The 20,298-nt window shown below is 42.2% G+C and overlaps 1 protein-coding gene across 2 annotated transcripts; it reads right to left on the bottom strand.

The window, feature by feature from the left end:
• Window positions 1-1,511: 1,511 nt before the first annotated feature.
• ap1s1 (adaptor related protein complex 1 subunit sigma 1) lies at window positions 1,512-20,298 on the bottom strand. 2 transcript variants are annotated; one of them, XR_011585935.1, is made up of 6 exons: window positions 20,135-20,298; window positions 12,358-12,536; window positions 8,359-8,467; window positions 8,119-8,256; window positions 3,231-7,745; window positions 1,512-3,091 (listed from the first exon to the last, which is right to left on the bottom strand). XR_011585935.1 is itself a non-coding variant. In XM_070854479.1 (5 exons), exons 1-5 carry the CDS (start codon window positions 20,135-20,137, stop codon window positions 7,698-7,700), a joined length of 477 nt encoding a protein of 158 aa, XP_070710580.1. In that variant the 5' UTR covers window positions 20,138-20,298; the 3' UTR covers window positions 1,512-7,697. The 2 variants fall into 2 exon arrangements, 1 of the variants encoding a protein (XP_070710580.1); XM_070854479.1 differs by having other exon boundaries at window positions 1,512-7,745.

Here is a 20,298-nt window from a genome sequence, read left to right on the forward strand (position 1 = left end):
CAGTGTTTGCTGCTTTTCCTCATGTCAGTGTCAGTGCTGGTTGATTGCATATTGAAAAAGTTACTGAAAACTGTTATCATCCCTCAGACGGTCAGACTGGCTATGAATAGATCCCTTCCTTATGTGATTCCAGTGTAAGTGATGAGAGACATAATCCACAATCCTCTCTCACTGTTAATACACTACACAGTTCATCTGAAGCTTCAAAAGTTAGATAAGTTAGATAGATAAATCAAGTCTTCCAAAGTTCCACTATGTTGAATACAGAATTCCCTCTTTGTTTTTCCACAGACTGTTCATCGCTGAGCTGCAGTACAGTGAGAGTAAAGTCTGTAGTCTGTAACTTTGGCAGATATCCACTTTATTTGTCAGGTCTGTCTCAGACTGCTTCCTTACATCTACAAGACTACCAGGAAACAGGAGGCTGTCTGTCTGGCATCACATCCACAAGTCCTCTCTGGAACTCTCTTGGTGTGAAACCCAAGAGCAGATCATTTCCATGGTGACAGCCAGAGCCCCGCGCCCTGAGATGTAGGATGCTTTGGGCTTGTTTGTGCAGGAGTGTCTTATAAACCTCTTTGCTTAGTAGGACACAGCCGTGGAAAGGTGCAGAAGAATCCCCAACAAGCAAGTATACAAGCTGAAAACATCGTGGTGTTTTTAGTAAAAACTCTTGACTGATGTCATAGTGATGTCATCACCAGCTGGTTATATTGTTTAATTTTTTCTGAAACTTAAATTGGCTACAACACTAAAAATCCTACTGATTATATTGTGCTATTGTTTCACTGTTTCATTCGTATTAAGTGTGATCTATTTTGGATTCATTCTGTTTGATCTATCTAGTTTAGGTGTGTTCACTACAGGCTGTACTGTGATTGTGTATGTAAGGAAAACACTTGATTTGACTAGAGAGTAATTCATGAATGAATGAATGACTGAGCCTCAAGTCCTCATTATGGCTGCTCTCCCTGTGAAATGGCCTGTGACAGCAAGAATTCCATATATTTTGTCCTCACAGGGACCAATGACACTGTGATCAGGGTTTGGTATGGTACTGTCTAAAGACAGACATGTAAAAAATGAAACCCCCTGAAATCTAGTGGTTCAACGTCTCATTTTTTGCACTGTCATGTGAGCACACACCGACTGGTGGGTGTTGCTAGAGGAGGAACACTTTTTAAAGTAGTTTTTGAGGCATTTAAACCTGTATTAGATCCCACACCAGACAGGTGCTGCAGTTCATGGTTGGTGCATGCTACATTTGTTTTCTGTTTCAGTTTTAAAAAGTTCTGAAATGTTGCAACAGTCTCAAATGTTATCTGGTAATTGCAATGTTTCCCAGTTAAGTTTACGGAATGACTACCATTGCAGCAACAACTACAAAAGTATAGTGCATTATTTGCTGAATTATTTAAAGGCCAAAAGAGTAGGATATGTCTGCTGCAGTGTGGGAGTCTGAGAGGGATTATTATTGTATGAGTTTTAGGAAAACAACACAGAATTCACCATTTCATTTAACTTAAAATGCTTTATTTCTTTTAAAAAATGACATTCACACACTGAGTCCTTTTTGCCTTTTCCAGTAGAACATTACACGGATTCACTGAGCTTCTGCTCTCCTAAACTAAGGCCCTTTTACAGATCCCCCAGCAATGCCCCTGTCTCGTCTATTTGAACCTCCAAGGAACCAAACAGCTTTTAACCGAAGATTTAAAATCAAAATATTCATTGTCTAATAAATACATTGTTCCGTTCTCTGGATTCATTTATGAAAATTTACCAAATTGATTTAGTCATTGCATATGATGTACTAATTGACCAAATAAATAAATAAAACCTCATTAAATTAATTTAAAACCTCACCCTCAGTGTCACAGGGTTAACAGTAGAGTCTTAGGAAGCAAAACAGCTTCGGCTGCACAAGTGCACAAAACAATCCTCAAGTGGGTACATGCTAAATGGACAAAAGTGAAGAAACGCTGATGTTCAGAACGTTGAACATCTGGAACCCACTTTCTCAAAGCAACATATGGGAATATCCAATTTTTCTAATTTTCTGAAATAGGCAACCCAACAACCCATGCCCACCTCCCACAGCAGCTCACCAGCTGTGTGAAGGTGTGAGGGCAGGCAGGGTGTAGGTGTTACCTTCGTTATTTCACGAGTGTACAACAGATTTTAACACCACAAATGCCTCCATAGACAACGTGTGAGCTGTTATTGCATCATGAATACAAAGATACACGATTGAAACAAAGCTTCTTGAAGAGATTGGGGATGCAGCCGGGAGGATCCCACCTTCCAGTGTGGTCACTAAAATAAACTGTGGTTACATGTAGTACAAAGTAGTTTACTTGAGCCTTACTACACGGGAACAAAACATACTGAAATACTGAGATCATGCTCAAAACTCTGCAATTTTGTTAGAAGTTTTAAGAAATAATGATACTTTAAACTTTTGGACCATTGTTTTTCCCAGAATATTGGATGTAATCTCACGACTGAAATCCCTAATGCTCTACCTTGTACATCAGCATCAGCAATAATCCAAAGTTTTCAGCAGATTGTACTTAAACATATTTCCAACCTCTCTTCTGAATTCATTTCACTACATGCTGACAGTACATTTACACAGTACACTCTCCAACATCATAGAAAACAGTCAGATCACACAGTGAGCCCTTACTTTTGTTGGGGGGGGGGCTAACATTCAGCAGAGGAAAACAAAGCATTAGTCATTGCTGTGAACAGGTGTGGTGGCTGTGGCGACGCTGTAGTCATGCTGTAGTGCCGCTGTAGTGCCTTTTGCCCTTTCTTTAGACAGCTCCAAGCTGAATGTCCTGCAGCCAGCTCCTGCCAGTGACCTCTACCCCTTCTTGGTTTTCCTGGTTATACACTTGTTCAAAGGTCAGTTGAGGATGCAGTACCTTCCTAAAGAACATTATGATGCAGAAGCTCCATAGCTGTACTAGTAGGAAAGCAGCACAACCTGCACAGCGTTCATTCCTCTGACAGAAGTGAGTGAGAAACGTGGCTGATGGGTGCAAGGAAAGTGTGGCCTGTCTGCATCTTGATTTCAAACATCACACTAAAAACATTGTCAACTGTCTAGGGAGCACATCCTTAGGATTACTGGATGGCGCTGAAGATGTTTGAACTTTAATTCACTCTATCTACCAACGGTCAGAAGGAATTAGGAGCGGGACACAATGGGGGGCCACCAGCACACAGACGTGTAGTCAGATATAGTTTATCACAACGGACAGCATTACTGCAAGAGTGAAAATAAGGATTCACTGATTCAAAATGTTGCAGGTGGATACCACTACATACAGTTCAGTCTGAGCAGAGAGCAATCAACCAAGACACTCACACAGTGGAAAAGCTTTGGGCGTAACTTCAACATTCTGAACAATGTGCACTTTAATAGATAAACAGACCTCTCTCTCTCTGACAGTCCTTCTCTTGTCATGGTTGCAACTCTTTGAGCAAGACAGCAAGGCAAGATGGAGAGGAAACAGTCACGCCAAAGGTACAGCCCTCTTGTGTACATTAACATCCAACTTTAAAATGTTCTTTCGCCCACATGATCTACCGTCCGCCACTGTCCAGCCACCACGTCCCTGCCTGTCAGCTTCCGTAGGAATCCCACATGTGATTGCAAAGAGGGTTCTAGAGGAGATAACATTCTCATCCTGCTCCACACCTTTTTATGACACGTCATGTGGAACATAAGAACACACCAGCACACACACTAAGGCTAGACTAAACACCAGGGGTGGAACAGTCCACATCACCACACTGTGTTATCAGATCTGTACAGATCACAAGGCTGGTTCACACGTGGGTAGAGTTGATTTCTGGGAGCTGGCTCTGTTTTCCATTTAGTTCCTGAATCATTTTTCTTGCCATTTCAAATTAGGAACATTGACAGCAACAGATTTCAACTGTGGCCAATGAACATGAACGTGACTGTCGTCTGCTCTCAGTCTAAGATCATTTCCACCACTATTGGACTTCACTCTACTGCTGTTAGAAATCTGATCACATCACATCAGTTTGAGGAGTTGGAGAACTTTCATTCATGTTAGACCGACAGTTTATCAGCTTACTTGTTCTGGTTCAGGAATTCTAGTGTTTGGAAAATGTAGATGATACATTTTGTTACATGTGTTGAAAGTGGATGGAGACATGCCTGAATTCAGATTCAATAAAATGCTGTCAAACTGAAAGCATGTTAAGAAGAAAAAAAAAAACGTGTCCACTTCATTCAGTGTTAACCATGTTGATATACAGTAGTGTGTTGATCTGGGCCTTATTTAAAACTAGGGAACTAACCAAACCCTGGCCTAAAACCTGAGCTATGGACCCACCATGACCCTGGTAAACTGTTACAGCCCAAAAGATACATTCAAAACTGGTTGGAGGCATACTACTGTTTAAGAAATGCACTTTGTTTAAATCAAATTACAGTTGAACAATGAACAATGTGAGCACCACTTAAAAGACAAGTAAGAGTAAAAGAAGAGTATTTGTATGTGATCCCTCTCTTTTCCATTAATCAACCAGCGGTTGTTCACCCTGCCCAAGATGGCATTTCACACAGACATTAAATGTAGATAACCAACATAATCAACAACCACATGTTCAAAGATAAACATTGTAAAATGTATATAAGATATTATGATGCACGTGTCAAAACTCTGTTTATTCTAATTACCTTTCAATCCAGTCCTAACATGTAGTACCAGCAAAACAATGTGAAGTCCCAACTTCAACATTAAACTCTGCTCATCTTTATTCGTTCCATCTCGTGGTTTGATTCCTGCTGTCTAGAGGAAAACTAAGTGGGATGTAATTCTCAGTTGCACTCTGTTAAATTGCATAAGACAAACGCGACACTTCCATCTTGTCTGGTACATCAGTCCACTTACAGTACGTAGAAATGGCTCATGTGTTAAGTTATTTTAGGTTGTGAGGCAAATCTCAAATGTCTTTGGTTCATTATTCACAATCCACAATGCAGTGATCACCCTGGGCCGTAAGATCCAACAACAGATACAGGAATGAATTCCAAACAGTCCAACTCCATAGAATTCAGTAGAAATTCTCATTATGTCATTATATCATAGTGACATAGAAGCAGTACAAAAACATCTAGAGTCGAGCCAGAAAACAAAGGAACATTCTGTTTTCCTCTGTCTTGTGTCGTAGTTCTGACCCTCCATTGGTTATAACGATTCATTTACATCTTCATTACTTCATTACACAATGCATCGACATGGCTTTAATGCAGGAGGCACAATCACCTCCCATCAGAGCCACCGAATTCTAGAAACCATAAGAGAAAGTGAGAATGAGGGTGAAGGTTAGAGTTCTGACCCGACCTGTCACAGCCACTTCCTGCTTCTTACAGTGGCCGTGTGCTCATGCAGACACTGGAGGACTGAAACGTGCTGATCACAGGTCATTGTTAAACTGTGAACCCTTTAAACAAGAAACTAACAATGTGAAAACAGCTTGTGCTGTTGTCTGGAAATGTGAGAATTGTATCCCTGTGTGTTCTGATGTTGATAATAGCACACATCAGTGGAGACTTTGTGTTTTCCACATATGATGATTTTTCTTTTTATACAGTATTGTGCTAAAGTCTTAGGCAGGTGTGAAGAAATGCTGTCAAGTAAGAATGCTTTCAGAAATATAATATGTAATTGTTTATTTTCATTGATTTACAAAATGTAAAGTGAGCGAACAGAAGAAAAATCTAAATCTAATCAGTATCTGGTGTGACCACTCTTTGCCTTCAAAAGGTGAGGCTGTGGAAGACAGTTTGATGTCACAGGTCATCATGTTCAGACTGAGCACAGCAACAAGGTGGTTCTACTGCATCAGCAAGGTCTCTTCCAGGCAAACATTTCAGAGCAGACTGGGGTTTCAACATGGTTACTTCTCCAACATGTTTGGAACAACCTGCCTGCTGAGTTCCTTCAGAAACTGTGTGTAAGTGTTCCTGAACAACTGATGCTGTTCTGAAGGCAAAGAGTGGTCGCACCAGATACTGATCTGATTTAGATTTTTCTGCTGTTCACTCACTTTGCATTTTGTAAATTGATTAAAAAAAAATAAACAGTTAAATCTTATATTTTTGAGAGAATTTTCACTTTACAGCACTTTTGCCAAACCTGCCTAAAACGTTTGCACAGTCCTGTATATCATCAATGACCCACCCACACAACATTTTACTTTAAAGGTCTGGAGATATTCTATATTTTTCTGATCGTCACCAAATCTCAAGTGCATTGCTCACAACATTAGGGCCACAGTGGCAGGAGCAAATCTGAGATTTCAACAATCAAGTTGTAATATTATGAGAATAAAGTTGTAATTTCGAGAGAAGTCGTAACAAGGATAAAGCCGTGATATTACCATAAGAAAAGATTAAGAGAATAAAATTGTATAATTTTGAGGAAAAACATTTTATAATTTTCAATTCCTTAAAATGGGCGAAAGAGTCAAAAGTAGCAGGTGCTCAGTATGCTGGTGACACGCTGCTCTGCGGATATTTCCCTCTAAACACATCAAATCTAAACTTTATTTTGAAATTGACTGTATTATCATAATATTACAACTTTGTCCTTTAAGTGTGGCTCTTACTCCATCCAAGAGCCAAACCAGCAGTGAAGGTATCTCATTACCAAGTTGTGTGTGTGTGTGTATAAAAGTTGTCACTTGTCCAAAAACTATTAAACACACATCGGTGAGCCACACTATTGCACTGGCTGACATGTTCCCTCATCACCATGAAACACACACTGTAGTATATTTTGACTGACCTACACACACTGCCCTTCTGCCCCAGATAATCACTAGAGGAGCTAATTACTATACATTTATTACAATAAATGAAATATTTCCTCCTGTTTGAGTAACATTGTCCAAAAACTTCAGTGGCCAGCTGTTTTGGGAGATTACTTTTTTTCTTAAAAACAAAACTATATATTAACGTTTTCAGTGGGAACCAATGGATTTGGAGTTGAGAGTAACAGACGGGGTAGGAAAATCAAGTATTGAGAGTTTGACTGACAGTTTGTCTTTTCATGAACGTTCTTGAAAAAAATTAAAAATAAAGAATAGCATCAGACTTATTATTTGAGTGATGCCCAATTACTTTTTTCTGTCACAGTACCCAAATCCCTGACCTCGTCTGATCCACAGTCAGTACCTGATAAACCTTCACAACAAGGTGACTGAGCTCTCTGCAGCAAAGCATCAGTCAAACTGCCAACCTGACTGTGTGACTGTAACATCAGTGACCACGGTGCAGTCTTATCTCGACTCCCTTGTAAGCAAAGCTGGACCCCTGAACACACCTGAACACACAACCCCCTGCAGCCACAGACTAGTTTAAATGTATCCCATTTCCTCCACACCACACTCAGATCACAAACACACACACACACACACACACACACACACACACACACACACAGCTAAAGGGCCTGTCAATGCAAGGATCTTCCGTTCTTACTCTTGAGTCTTTGCCTCAGTTAAACACTGTACATCAGTTCCCAGAGCAACAGATACACAGAACCAACGCCGTCACTCCAAGCATGTTCAACCCCAGATTCTGTCCCACCCCCTCTCATCCAGCCCTCTGCCTTAGCATCTATAGTCTCTCATTACGCTGCTGTGTACTATGCCAAGCCCATCTCCTCCAACACACTCCTGGGTGACTCGTCCTCCTGGAAAGGGAAACACAGAAACATTGCAATAGAGGCATCAGTTACACTTGAAAAACACCAACATTCATCAGATTCATCATGTATTATTTTAATGTCTGATTTTGACCAAATTGTTCCAGGAACTAGTTAGGTACAGGAACTTAACCTTCTTATTCTAAGAAAGAAAATTAGGAGCTAGAAGTCTTACTTTCTTCTTACTAGTCCTCATCTGTCACTGTGTTGTAGCTAGGTGCACTCCGTAGTTCGATAGCATAACTTTCTACCCACGTGCATGGACATATTCTCTATTTTTGTGATAATCTGCTAACTGACAGATACAGAAACCCAAACCCTGACACTCCTTCACAGAGGTGGTGGGTGAAGCCCAGGTTACCTCCTGCAGTAGGTCAGCTTGTTCAATGGCTTTGAGGACGCTCTTCTTAGATGTATCCTGGATCTCTCCACCCATCAAGAACTCATCTAGAATGAAGTAGGCCTTCTCAAAATTAAAGATGATGTCCAGCTCACACACCTGCATAAACAAACACAAGTTCACAAGTCTTCACGTGCTTAACGGAAAAGAGAGCAAACAGACGGGGGAAAACACAGACATGATTCAGAGACCACCACTTACACTGCCAAAGTACTTATCCAGCAGCTCTACAAAGCGGTGGATGACTTCCAGTGTGATCAGCTCATTGTCCTGCTCTTCAATTGCACAACAGAAATAAAGGCTGGCATACCTGTATGAATGCACGCAATCACACACACACAAAAAACAGAAACCATGTATAAATATATTTACAGCTGACATGATAAACTCTTCTCTGTGACTGAGCTGAAAACAAATTGAAAAACACACACACACACTTATATCAAAGTAAAAACACACATGTAGAGTCTAGACGTATGAAGGAACAACCACTGCCGACCCTGGCACCAATAGGAACCGGGCAGGGGGCACACCTCAGGATATCTAAACATTCCTCCTCCATTGTTCTACACACGAGAGCGACAGCGACAGTGCATGCTCCCATTATTTGCATTGTTTGGTTTGGAATAATGTTTGCATGAAGCATTAAGCTCTCAGCGGGGGCCGCAAACACTTTTTTTTTGGTTATTAATCTGCCAAATATTTATGCTTAGTATACCAATTTCTGCAGCACGGTGGTGCAATGGTTAGGGTTGCCTCACAGCAAGAAGGTTCCAGGTTCAAATCCCGGTAAGAACCTGGGGTCTTTCTGTGTTCTCCCCGTGCTTGCGTGGGTTTTCTCTGGGTACTCCGGCTTCTGCTGCAGGTTAATTGGTGACTCTAAAGTGAGTGTGAGTGGTTGCTTGTCTGTGTGTCGGCCCTGTGATTGGCTGGTGACGGTAAAGCGTATAGATGATGGATGGATACTGTTTTAGAAAACAGTGAAAAACACACCACTATAACCTAAAGTTAGTTCAAATGTCTTGTTTGCCCAATAAAAAATCCCAAATAATGTTCAATTTACTAACTTGTGAAGCCAAGATAATTGGCTAATTCTTCATTTTACTGAACAGGGTTGCACATTGAAATGCTCCACACACACACACAGAACATACAGCATATACAATTAGTTAAATAGACAATAAAGTAAGTTAAAAATTCATTAAATAAAACAATATATAGTTAACTCGTTTATAACGTATATAGTTATACGTTTCGATGTACACCCCAGGAAATACATCTGTAGCAGATTTTATGAATTTCCATCTGCATGATTGTAAACAGCAGCAACAACAGTGTTGACAATATGGTCTTCATCTTTCCATTCCAAGCATCACTGATGCAAACACAGAGTCCACCTCCTCTTGCAATCTGTGGGTTTGGAACACGGTGGATCTGTCCAGTGCACTGGCTTCATCTGGGGTGTTGTGATGGAGAAGCCTCTGTAAAGATGTGGTCACAACTTGAGTCCCACTTCATCTAGTCCTCTTTCCTGCAAGGAGCAGCCTCAGGTTCAAGCTAGAGGAGCCTTACTCTCATCTTGGCTCTCTTCCCTCTCCTCCTGGGGGGCCACCCTGCTTTCAGTGACACTTGGTCAGGCTGGGTGGTCAGAAGATGCCATGAGCAGTGATTGGCTCACGGTCCAATCGCTGCGCTTCCTTCCAATTAATACATGCTAGTGAGTGTATATTCATCGGCAATATGAGGTGACAAAAACAACACAGTAAAACAGAAGGAGTTACTGGTCATCACACCTGCATGTACTGTACGGGCCACCTATCACCATGGTAACAGCATACTGTCACATTTAAGAAGTTGGAATGATCTTTTTCTGTCATTATTCTGAAAAATAACTTAAGATGAATTTTATCACAATAGTTATTAATCACTTCGCTGTCGATCAATTAATGATAAATCATTGCAGCTCTACTCTCAATTCATATCCGATACTCTGCACGAGCTGATATTTACACCTTCCAAACGGTGGATGCCACAGTTTTTTATGAACAGCAGAGCTTCTAATACAAGTGCAGTGTTCCCTCAGTTCATCTCCACTGCAGGAAATCCCTCTGCACTCAACTCATCACCCACCCACCTGCCCACACACAGGAGCCGGCTGATAGGCTGTCCTTTGCTTTGTTTGTCCACCCCTGCATTGTGCTCGCAGTAATGAGCTCCGACACACGCTGTTCTCTGTGTGTGTGTGTGTGTGTGTGTGTGTGTGTGTAGCTAGATAAATGAGGGTAGAATGCTGGGTCTCACCCTTTCCACCCACCTAAAATTTAATGCCGCTCAGCCCACATACAAACCAACATAAACTTTTATTGGTCTGTGGGAGGTGAACTAAATAGACGCACCAAAAGCACAGAATTGGCTGCTTGAATGAAGTCAAATTCAAACCTGCAGTGCAGAACTTTTGTCTTTTCATTCTGGCAGTGAGAGTAATTCTAATTACACAAACACTGTTGATGACCTATACCTATGTCGTCACTGTTGATCCCTTTCTTTTTCTCATTTTCTAACTCTAATCCTTCCTCGGAACGCAAGACTTCCTTGGAAGTTTTTTTTTTTTATCTGAAGCACTGAAAACTTTTCTTGAATGCTTCTTAGATTTTTCCACCAAACTCCTAGTTGCTATGGCCTATGCAGTCGCTATAGTTGCCCCCCCCCCCTTCATCTCAATCCCTACTGGTTGATGTAAAATGCATCACGAACAGTGAGGCAGCGGGGGAAAGATTTACCTGGCAGTGAACCTGCTCTCTAAACATTGGGGAGTCAGTTGAATCATTCTGTTCTGTCATTACACAGTGAAACACAGGATCAATGTTTAAATAAAAGGTAAATGGCTACATTCCATTGCATGGCCTTTTAATCCAATGTGCTCTAAAAGTGTTTGTCGCTCATTCAGCCACTCGGTCACACACGCAGGGCACTGGTCAACTATCACTTTGAGGTTCAGTATCTTACCAAGGAACAGTTCCACACATGGACAGGAGGAGGTGGGGATCAAACCATATACAAAAAATCTAAAGGAGAGACTTCAATTTACACTTCTGATGCATTTTTGTTTTATTTAAAATTTTTGAGCAAAATCTGATTTGTTGAGGAGAATATTCACTCCTTTGCTTTATAATAGGGCCTTTGCACCAATACTCAGTGCTTGGGCCTCAAACACAGGCATTTTGCATACATGCTAACAATATTTGTAAAGATTTTGCAAGCACTCAGTTTGTTAAATGTGTGTATGGATTGCCTGACATGTTTATCCTTTGGCCCCTAACCACAGAAAAACTCAGAATCCACATGTCGAACGTATTTCCTTTTAATTAAAAAGGAAGTGTTGTTTAAGTCTGAGTGAGGTTTTCTCTGGTATTACTCTGGAACTACTGTTCCCATGACTACCAGTGGCAAAATACACCCTGTGCACAGCAGTGGAACTGCTAACCTGATCTTTGATCTAGTTGTCCTGTGATGGCTCTTTTCTGTGACATTTAGAATAAAACATGCAGTTGGACAGTTCCCACCATATAACCATTAAATAAATCAATCAATTGATTGCTAGTGCCCTACGACATGTTGCCATGGTCACTGGGCCTAACGTGTCATTTGAACAGACACCAGGACTGCCAGGTCAGGTTCTGCCTGTTTCTTGTTTTGTTTCAAGGAAACAAATCATCAAAGAAATTTGGATTTCTGGTTTGGACTATGGGCTGACTGGCAAGTCAATAAACCCATTTATTGATCAATTCATGTTTATTTTACAAATAATCTTATTTATTTAGAGACAATAAAAAAAGAACTATTGCCTATAAATGCACCATAGTCAAAATGATTGCAGGCATCATGTGCACAGCGTGGAGCTCCAGCTCATGTTTAACATTATTCTGCACTAATATTTGTTTTTGATAATGAAGAATTGAACAGTCACACCTCAACATTCATTTTATGAGTTGGCTAAACATAAAAAGCACAGAAAACACTCTTGCTGCTTGGTTAATGTGCTCTATATTTGAGAAAGACGAAAAAAGGAAGTGAAAAGGATAGAAAAGAGAATCATCTTAAATAAAGCACCTTATTAAAAAAAATCACTAACATGGCCACTTGTGGAAGGTACTTCCATCTGCTCGGCACAAATGAGTGCAGCACTGTGACACTTTTTACCTTTTGTAGACAATCTTCAGGTCCCTCCATTCTAGGAAGCTGCACATCTTTGGTTTGCGGGCGAGCACTATCTGCATCAGCTCCCTGACCATCTTCTTCTTGTCACGCTCAGCTGTGGCGGTGTACCACTTTTGAAGCCGCAACTTCCCCTGCCGGCTGAACAGCAGCATGAAACGCATCTACACACACACACAGACAGACACAATTCAAAACAAGGACAAGAACAGGAAAGGACAGTTTGTTTAATGGACCAGTAGCAGTCACACGTTTGGACACACCTTCTCATTCAATGGCTTTTCTTTATTCTGATCATTTTCTACATTGTAGATTCATATTGAAGACAACAGCTGTGACAGAACACACGGGAAGTGAACAAAGTGTTAAATCAGAATATGTTTGATATTTTAGATTCTTCAAAGTAGCCACCTTTTGCACACTCAGCATTCTATCAGTCAGTGTTACTACTTTGAAGAATCTTAAATATAAAACACTTTCTTGTTTACTACATAATTACACGTGTGTTCCTTCAGTTTTGATGTCTGCAATGTTAATCTACAATGTAGAAAATAAAACCACTGAATGAGAAGGTGTGTCCAAACTTTTGATTGATACTGTAGATTTCATGTTGATGTATCTGCCAATAACTGACAAACTGTTGGTACAATAATGGAATTTCAAACTATGACTACAACTAATGGTCAGAAGTGGGATTGTAATGATTCATCACATTTTGAGAGATCATGATAAGAAGAGAGCTTATAGGAAATATAAAAAAAAGGAGCCCCCCAAACATACTGTGTATTGTAAGAACTACCATCCTGGTCCTTTGAGATGACATACTGCCATTCAAAGCTCTGAGGTTAGCTAGCAACATAAATATGAACTGGAATTAGCTGGGGCAGCATGGTGGTGCGGTGGTTATCACTGTTGCCTCCAGGTTCGAATCCCGGTTTGAACCTGGAATCTTTCTGTGTGGAGTTTGCATGTTCTCCCCATGCTAGCGTGGGTTCTCTCCGGGTACTCCGGCTTCCTCCCACAATCCAAAAGACATGCAAGCTAGGTTAGTTGGTAACTCTGAATTGCCCGTAGGTGTGGGTGTGAGTGTGAGTGGTTGTTTGTCTCTGTATGTGATTGGCCGGCGACCAGTCCTGGGTGTACCCTGCCTCTTGCCCAAAGTCAGCTGGGATAGGCTCCAGCTCCCCCGTGACCCTGACAGATAAGTGGTATAGATAATGGATGGATGGATGGAATTAGCTGCAGCCGCGAGCCTTTAGCTACAGCTAGCAGAAGGCTAAAGTAATAGACACCTTGATTCACCTTGGTTACTGTGTTACATCCCCTGGTATCAGAAAATGTTCCGTTTGCTAATTGAATAGCACTTATTCATTATTGTTAATATAGATGTGCTTTGTTATTTTGAGTTGCTTAATAAGTCATTTAATGTGCAGTGTATACATGAGCAACAAGAAACAAACAATGTTGTGTTGAGTAAAAGGCTTCAGAAGCAGTTTGTGTGTGTCTTTAGCTCTAACTAATCATGATGTCAGAAGAATAAAAAGTAAAACTACACAAATGTTATGAGCCAATCTCAGGGAAATACATACTTGTTAAATAATACAAATTAAAACAGCACAGTGTTCGTCTGTTTAAGATGGAAAAAATATGAATGGATTGTGTGGCAGGTTGATGTGAGTGATGCTGGGGCTCCTAAAATGTTCAGCAGAGAGCCCCAGTACTATGAGTAGGAAAAGTTGGAGCCCAAAACATCCATGACACAAGCTAACAAACCCCTGCAACACATGTAGATATTACAGGACAACGTTTCGTCAGTATCGACTTGTGCTTTATTGCGTTTATTGTCACCTTCTTTTTTAGACTGTGTGATGATTCCCTTGTTTGTTAATGCTGGTAAAGCTACTTTTTGTGCACGATTTCTCACCTTGGAGCCAGGATCTTTCACCAGCATCTGAAGCAGAGATGTGCATGTGCATCTGCATTTGTAAAACAGCCAATAGGAACGCTTTATCTTTTAAAAAGGGCCTGTGATTCACTCAGTTTAAGCCTGAAAACAGCCAAGAGGAGGTACAAACATCCCTTTCTCTCACAGAGCACTTGATAGTGTATTATAGATTTTTTGTCCACCAAAAAGTGTCTACCCCAGCTGTACATCAGGCTTCAACTGGCCATGTGGAGCACTGGAAGAATTACTGGTGGTCTGGCTAGATGATTGGCTCAGAGTGTCAGGCAGGTGATAAAAAGGCAACATAACAAGGGGAAATCAATGGGAAGACAACACAGGGCAGCTACAGTCCCTCAGAGCTGTAAGACTTTCAGTCCCCAGCCTGCTTTTTACCGGACGGTATGATCTCCGTCATCACCCCCAATAGACCACAAGCACATGCACATCAACACAAGATTTAGTCAGTAAAGTGCCTGTGGCAGAGCAGTGTGGCAAAGAATGGAGGAGAAAGAGACACCGACAGAAAGAAAAAAGGTGGAGCTGAGAGGGAAAACATTAATTACGATGACGTCGTACCAAGGACTACTGTGCGGTCATTCCCCAACCAGAAGCCCTGGGTTAACAGTGAAGTACATGCAAAACTTAAAGCATGGACCGACGCCTACAACTGCGGTGATTTGGAGGAGTACAGGAAGTCCAGGTACGCACTCCGGAGAGCTATCAGCACTGCTAAGAGAAATGCAGGGACAAAGTGGAGTCTCATTTCAAAGACTCCAACACCAGGAACATGTGGGCTGGTCTCAAAACACTCACAGACTATAAAAAGAAGACCAGCAGTACTGAGGTGGTGTCTGCATCTCTTCCAGACGACCTGAACACTTTTTATGCACGGTTTGAGAGCAACTCCCCGGCTGTGGAGGTGCAAAAGACCCAGGAGGCCCGCTGCCCACTTGTTATATCCAGGGCAGACGTGTGTAAATCATTCAAACGGTCTAACACACGCAAGGCTCCTGGACCTGACGGCATCCCTGGCCGAGCCCTCAAGGTGTGTGCAGATCAGCTGGCAAATGTCTTTGCAGACATTTCAGCGGTTAGTCAAAGGATTCATCCTCCCTCCTCCCTCCCTGACTCACTGGACCCGCTTCAGTTCGCCTACAGGCCAAATAGGTCGACTGAAGACGCCATCTCCCTCACCCTCCACACTGCCCTCTCCCACCTGGAGCAGAGGGACACATATGTGAGGATGCTGTTCATTGACTATAGTTCAGCATTCAACACCATTGTGCCCTCAAAGCTCGTCATCAAACTCAGTGATCTCGGTCTCAACACCACCCTCTGTGACTGGATCCTGAACTTCCTGACAGGCAGACCCCGGCAGCACCACATCCTCCACCCTGACTCTCAACACCAGCACCCCCCAGGGCTGTGTGCTCAGCCCTCTCCTGTACTCCCTGTCTACACATGACTGCGCTGCCACCCACAGCTCCAACACCATCATCAAATTTGCTGACGATACGACCGTCATTGGCCTGATCACTGGCAACAATGAGACGGCCTACAGAGAGGAGGTCAGAGCCCTGACATCTTGGTGCCAGGACAACAACCTCCATCTCAACGTCAGCAAAACAAAGGAGCTGATCGTGGACTACAGGAAGAGACAGAGAGAGGAACACGCCCCCCTCTTCATCAATGGGACTACGGTGGAGAGTCAGCAGCTTCAGGTTCCTCGGGGTTCACATCAGCGAGGACTTGACCTGGTCTCAACCACACTGACTTCATCACCAAGTCAGCGAGACAGCGGCTCTTCTTCCTCCGCAGGCTGCGGAGGCTCAACGTGGACTCCAGGATACTCTGCAGCTTCTACAGGTGCACCATTGAGAGTATCCTGACTGGCTGCATCACCTCCTGGTACGGCAGTTGCACCGCCCTCAACCATAAGGCTCTACAGAGGGTGGTGAAGACTGCACAGCACATCACCAGGACGATGATGCCATCCATGGAGGACCTCTACACCCAGCAGTGTAGGAAGAAGGCCACCAGTATCATCAAGGACTCTTATCACCCCAGCCACAAACTGTTCTGCCTGCTGCCGTCTGGCTGTCGGTACCGCAGCATCCGAGCCCGCACCAGCAGGCTCAGAGACAGTTTCATCCCCCTGGCCATAAGACTTTTGAACTGCCCATAATCTGCACAAACAATTTTGCACTGCCCTATTTTGCACCTCTATTTATCTATTATCTATTTAGCTGTACATTTTATTTTATTTTCTTATTATTTTTTTAGTTGCTGTATATACCTTATTTATATTACTTACTTACTTGCTGGTGTGTTTTTCTTTGATACTGTTAGCAGTGTTACCGGGAACCAGAGACGCAAGAATTTCACTGCCAGTGATTCCTTCATGTAACTCCTGAGCATGTGACAATAAAGTCTTTGATTTGATTTGATAAAGTGGAAAAGCACAGAATTAAAGTGTTGCTAAATTGTGCAAAAGTATGGATACCCTCATGAGCAAGGGACGTGGTTGGTGTCTAAAAAAGAGAAAACATGGTAGCAGGGCCTGTCCCAAGGTGATTCTATACTTTAAAAACTTTTCTGTAGGAAAGCAGGAGATGCCTTTGCCGGAAAAAGTTCTGGAAAATTGTATCTGTATACTCTTTTCTGTCAGGGGAAGTATCTCCACTTACTCAGAGCTACAACAACTTCATGAAGATAAAACATCCAGTCAGAGCTCTGATGAAATGCCAGGAGCAAACCACCACCCCACAAGCGCACAATGATGATGTGAATATTTATTCCTGTTGCCTTAAAGGGCGATTCTGCAGAACAAGATGAGCTATATTTAAAAAAAAAAAAAAGTCCTACCGAAAAAATGACACCAACTGAGTACTGCTGGAAGACGAGTCAGTGGTAGTAATGAGAAGACCGGCCGGCAGTGACTCGCTTATTCAGTCTGTACACATCTGATGACTGACGAGAGAGGCTCTGACGAGAGAGGCTCTCTCGGCAATGCCACTATCATATGAATACAAACAAAACAGCTGTCAGGATCATAACATTAGTTTTAGGTCACTGAGCCACGCCTCACATTTTGGCTGCACCTTCTCTGCCAGACTTGTGCGACTAGCTCACCAACTTTAGCACAGAACATGTGGTCTCTGCTGTGGGCTCTGCTCCGTCTTGTGTGCGTCTGTAAAACCCACCAGGAGCATTTGAGGAGCGGAGCGTGCTGGCAGCACAGCTGATTAAAATATCCTGTGCATTTGGTCATTGTTACATGCTCTTTCTGCTTTAACCGTGGGTAAGTGGGCTAATCTGTTTAATGGTTTCTATTTTGTTGAGCTTCAATATGTTTATTGAGTGTAGGACTTCCTCCTTTGTTGTGAGTAGACAGCAGACAAAGTTAAAATCTAGTGAAGGACACGGATCACGGATGTGTTATCTGACCCTGCTCTGACCGGCTGACTTCTGGCTTCGTGCCGTTGGCTGTGACGTAATGTTATGAAATTTGATCCAAGTCGGCACTTTTATTTTGAGAACTGACCGGATTCTTTTTGCTGTTTGTTTGACTGACTTCCTGTCCGCCTCACCTGCTCTGTGCTGCTGAGGCACATAGGTAGACAGACAGGTCAGCGGTCCAATCGTTTTATTGAAGCTATATTCGATTCAGATCTGCTTGCTTTCCTTCGTTTTGTTTCTTTTTGTGATGATGTGGACAGGCCTTTTTTTTCTTTCACCATTTTTCACAAGAACGTATCACACCTCATATTGCACTTTAATCTAACAATTGAGTATTGAATATTAGATTTTAAGATTGTATTTATACACTGGACAACCTTGAATGTTGTTTTTTATTGATGACCATGGGCCACAGTTGAAGGCAATGGAAAGCTAAGTTAGACCATATAGTGCAGGCATCCTCATCTTTTTCATAAGTACTTTGAAGTTATACTGGACTTTGAATTAAGGCCAAGGTGGCTGTGAGAGCACAGTGCCATCATCCTGTCACTGTGTCTGCTGATCATAGCTGACTTCCAGTTTTCTACTTTGTCTTTTGCTTCTTCGTCTTGAAGGCTGGCTGGCCTGCTGTGATACAGCTTTGTGCCACCAGGGGATGATGTTAGTCCTCTCCCCGCTCTCCTCACTGGAGAAATACTGTGGCACATCATGCTTAACTTTTTTTTTCACTCCCTCAATGTACCGGGACTTCGGCAATTAATGAAAAGTCTTACCTGTAAATTTTAACTCAAGTCTTCTTCTTTTTTTCTTTTTTACTGTTGTAGATGTGGACACGTGCTGTTTTTTCATTCACTTCCATGTTTAAAAGGAAGACGGTATCATGGCATTTGACAATTTTAAATTGAATACTTTACATATTTTAAGGAATTATTTAAACATTAGGCCCTGTGGTTGACCAGTCCAGGGTGTACCCCACCTCTCACCCGAAGTCAGCTGGGATTGGCTAGATAATGGATGGATGAATGGATGGACGGATTTAAACATTAACCATCTTGAATATTGTTTTCATTTCAGGGCAAACGTTTCTTTCTTTAAGTGTTCTTAAAGTTGTTAAAGTAATAAATGGAAAGCAAAGTTACATTTGTCTCCTTGTTTTGCTGATCCCAAAACATGATTTGATCCATGACTCAAAACATTGATATCATCCAAAACCATGAGTTTTCTGATCCATTTAACCTCTAATATACACTTTACACCCAAGAAATAATTATGTGGTGCATTTTTATTAATTTGCTAAATATGCCAGCACATTGTAAACTGGGGACATTCAGGTGTCTGTCAGAGTATTTTACTGTTCTTCTGCTCCATCATGACCAATCATGAATTAATCTCATTTAAATCATCAGCTCTCTTCATGTGTGGTGTGATATTTGTCCCCCCCCCCCCCCGTACATCATGTACTGCAGCTGCAGGAAGAGTAACTTTAACCGACAGCTGATGACAGACTCCTGAGGCAAATACTCGACACACCACGAGTTAACGCAGTAACTGTGGGATGATTGCAGCCTTAATAAAACTCACAAAGTCATGCAGTACCACCTACTAGTTATTTTTACCTCCATGTGCCCGTTAGCAGTCATGCACCCTCTCACATGCTCTACATGACACAGTGTGGGAGGAGAGCTTTCTGTTGGGTTTACAGCTGCAGGGTCAGTACAGAAAACATTAGTGTGTTAGAACTGATCGACCAGATTTACAGTCAACCCTACTGTTTTGAATTTAAACAAGAAAACAGCGCTGTGAGAAGTATGAGAAGAGCATGAGTGGCCATTTTCATCCATTAAATATAGCCACATACTTCTAGTCATGTGCTGTCCCAATACATTTAAACACGGATCATTACTTACTGTTGGATCTCATTTATTTAACAATCCATTAGTAGCTACACAGTGAGGCTGAGGGTTTGCAAGCAGTTAGAAGAAGGATTCATTTAGGATAACTGTCACTTCTGTTATGGACACTGACTAAAACCTGGGCTGAACTCATTACCTGCAGCGAGGACGATCGACAGTTATTAAATGAAGCCATTCCGTCCTACTTAGTTTTAACACGACTGACTGTCTTTAAGGTCCAGTTACCACTGTAGGGGCCATTCATTCATTGAAAGCTCTGCAGTGTGTCACACAGACACACATTATTAACCTTATGCTGTCACACGGCCTGTTAGCTTGTCGGCTATGCTAACAGGAGCCAGGTGAACGTAGCGCAGGTGGTCACTTCCTGAAATCATACACCTTGCTAGCATTAGCTTAACACCTAGCCCCTGCCTTCTGAAGCCAAATACGGGCAGTCACTTACCATTTCGTCGGGTTCTTTTCACGCTACTACGACGGTACAAGCGAACTCTACGTGTGCACAGCCTGGTCCAACGTGAAAGAGTACACCGCAGTTAACGCTGGTTGTCCATGTCTGTGTTCGATACTGTACCGCTGAAACTGAACGGGACCATTCCCTGCTACGAC

The sequence above is a fragment of the Pempheris klunzingeri genome, chromosome 23 (genome assembly GCF_042242105.1).
Source record: "Pempheris klunzingeri isolate RE-2024b chromosome 23, fPemKlu1.hap1, whole genome shotgun sequence".
NCBI classification, from domain to species: Eukaryota; Metazoa; Chordata; class Actinopteri; order Acropomatiformes; family Pempheridae; genus Pempheris; species Pempheris klunzingeri.

Coding starts and splice junctions, on each gene's coding strand:
- ap1s1 (XM_070854479.1), bottom strand. Junction 8,468..12,357: donor CTGAAGATTGTCTACAAAAG/GTAAAAAGTGTC, acceptor GCATTCATACAG/GTATGCCAGCCTTTATTTCT. Junction 8,257..8,358: donor TGGATAAGTACTTTGGCAGT/GTAAGTGGTGGT, acceptor TTGTTTATGCAG/GTGTGTGAGCTGGACATCAT.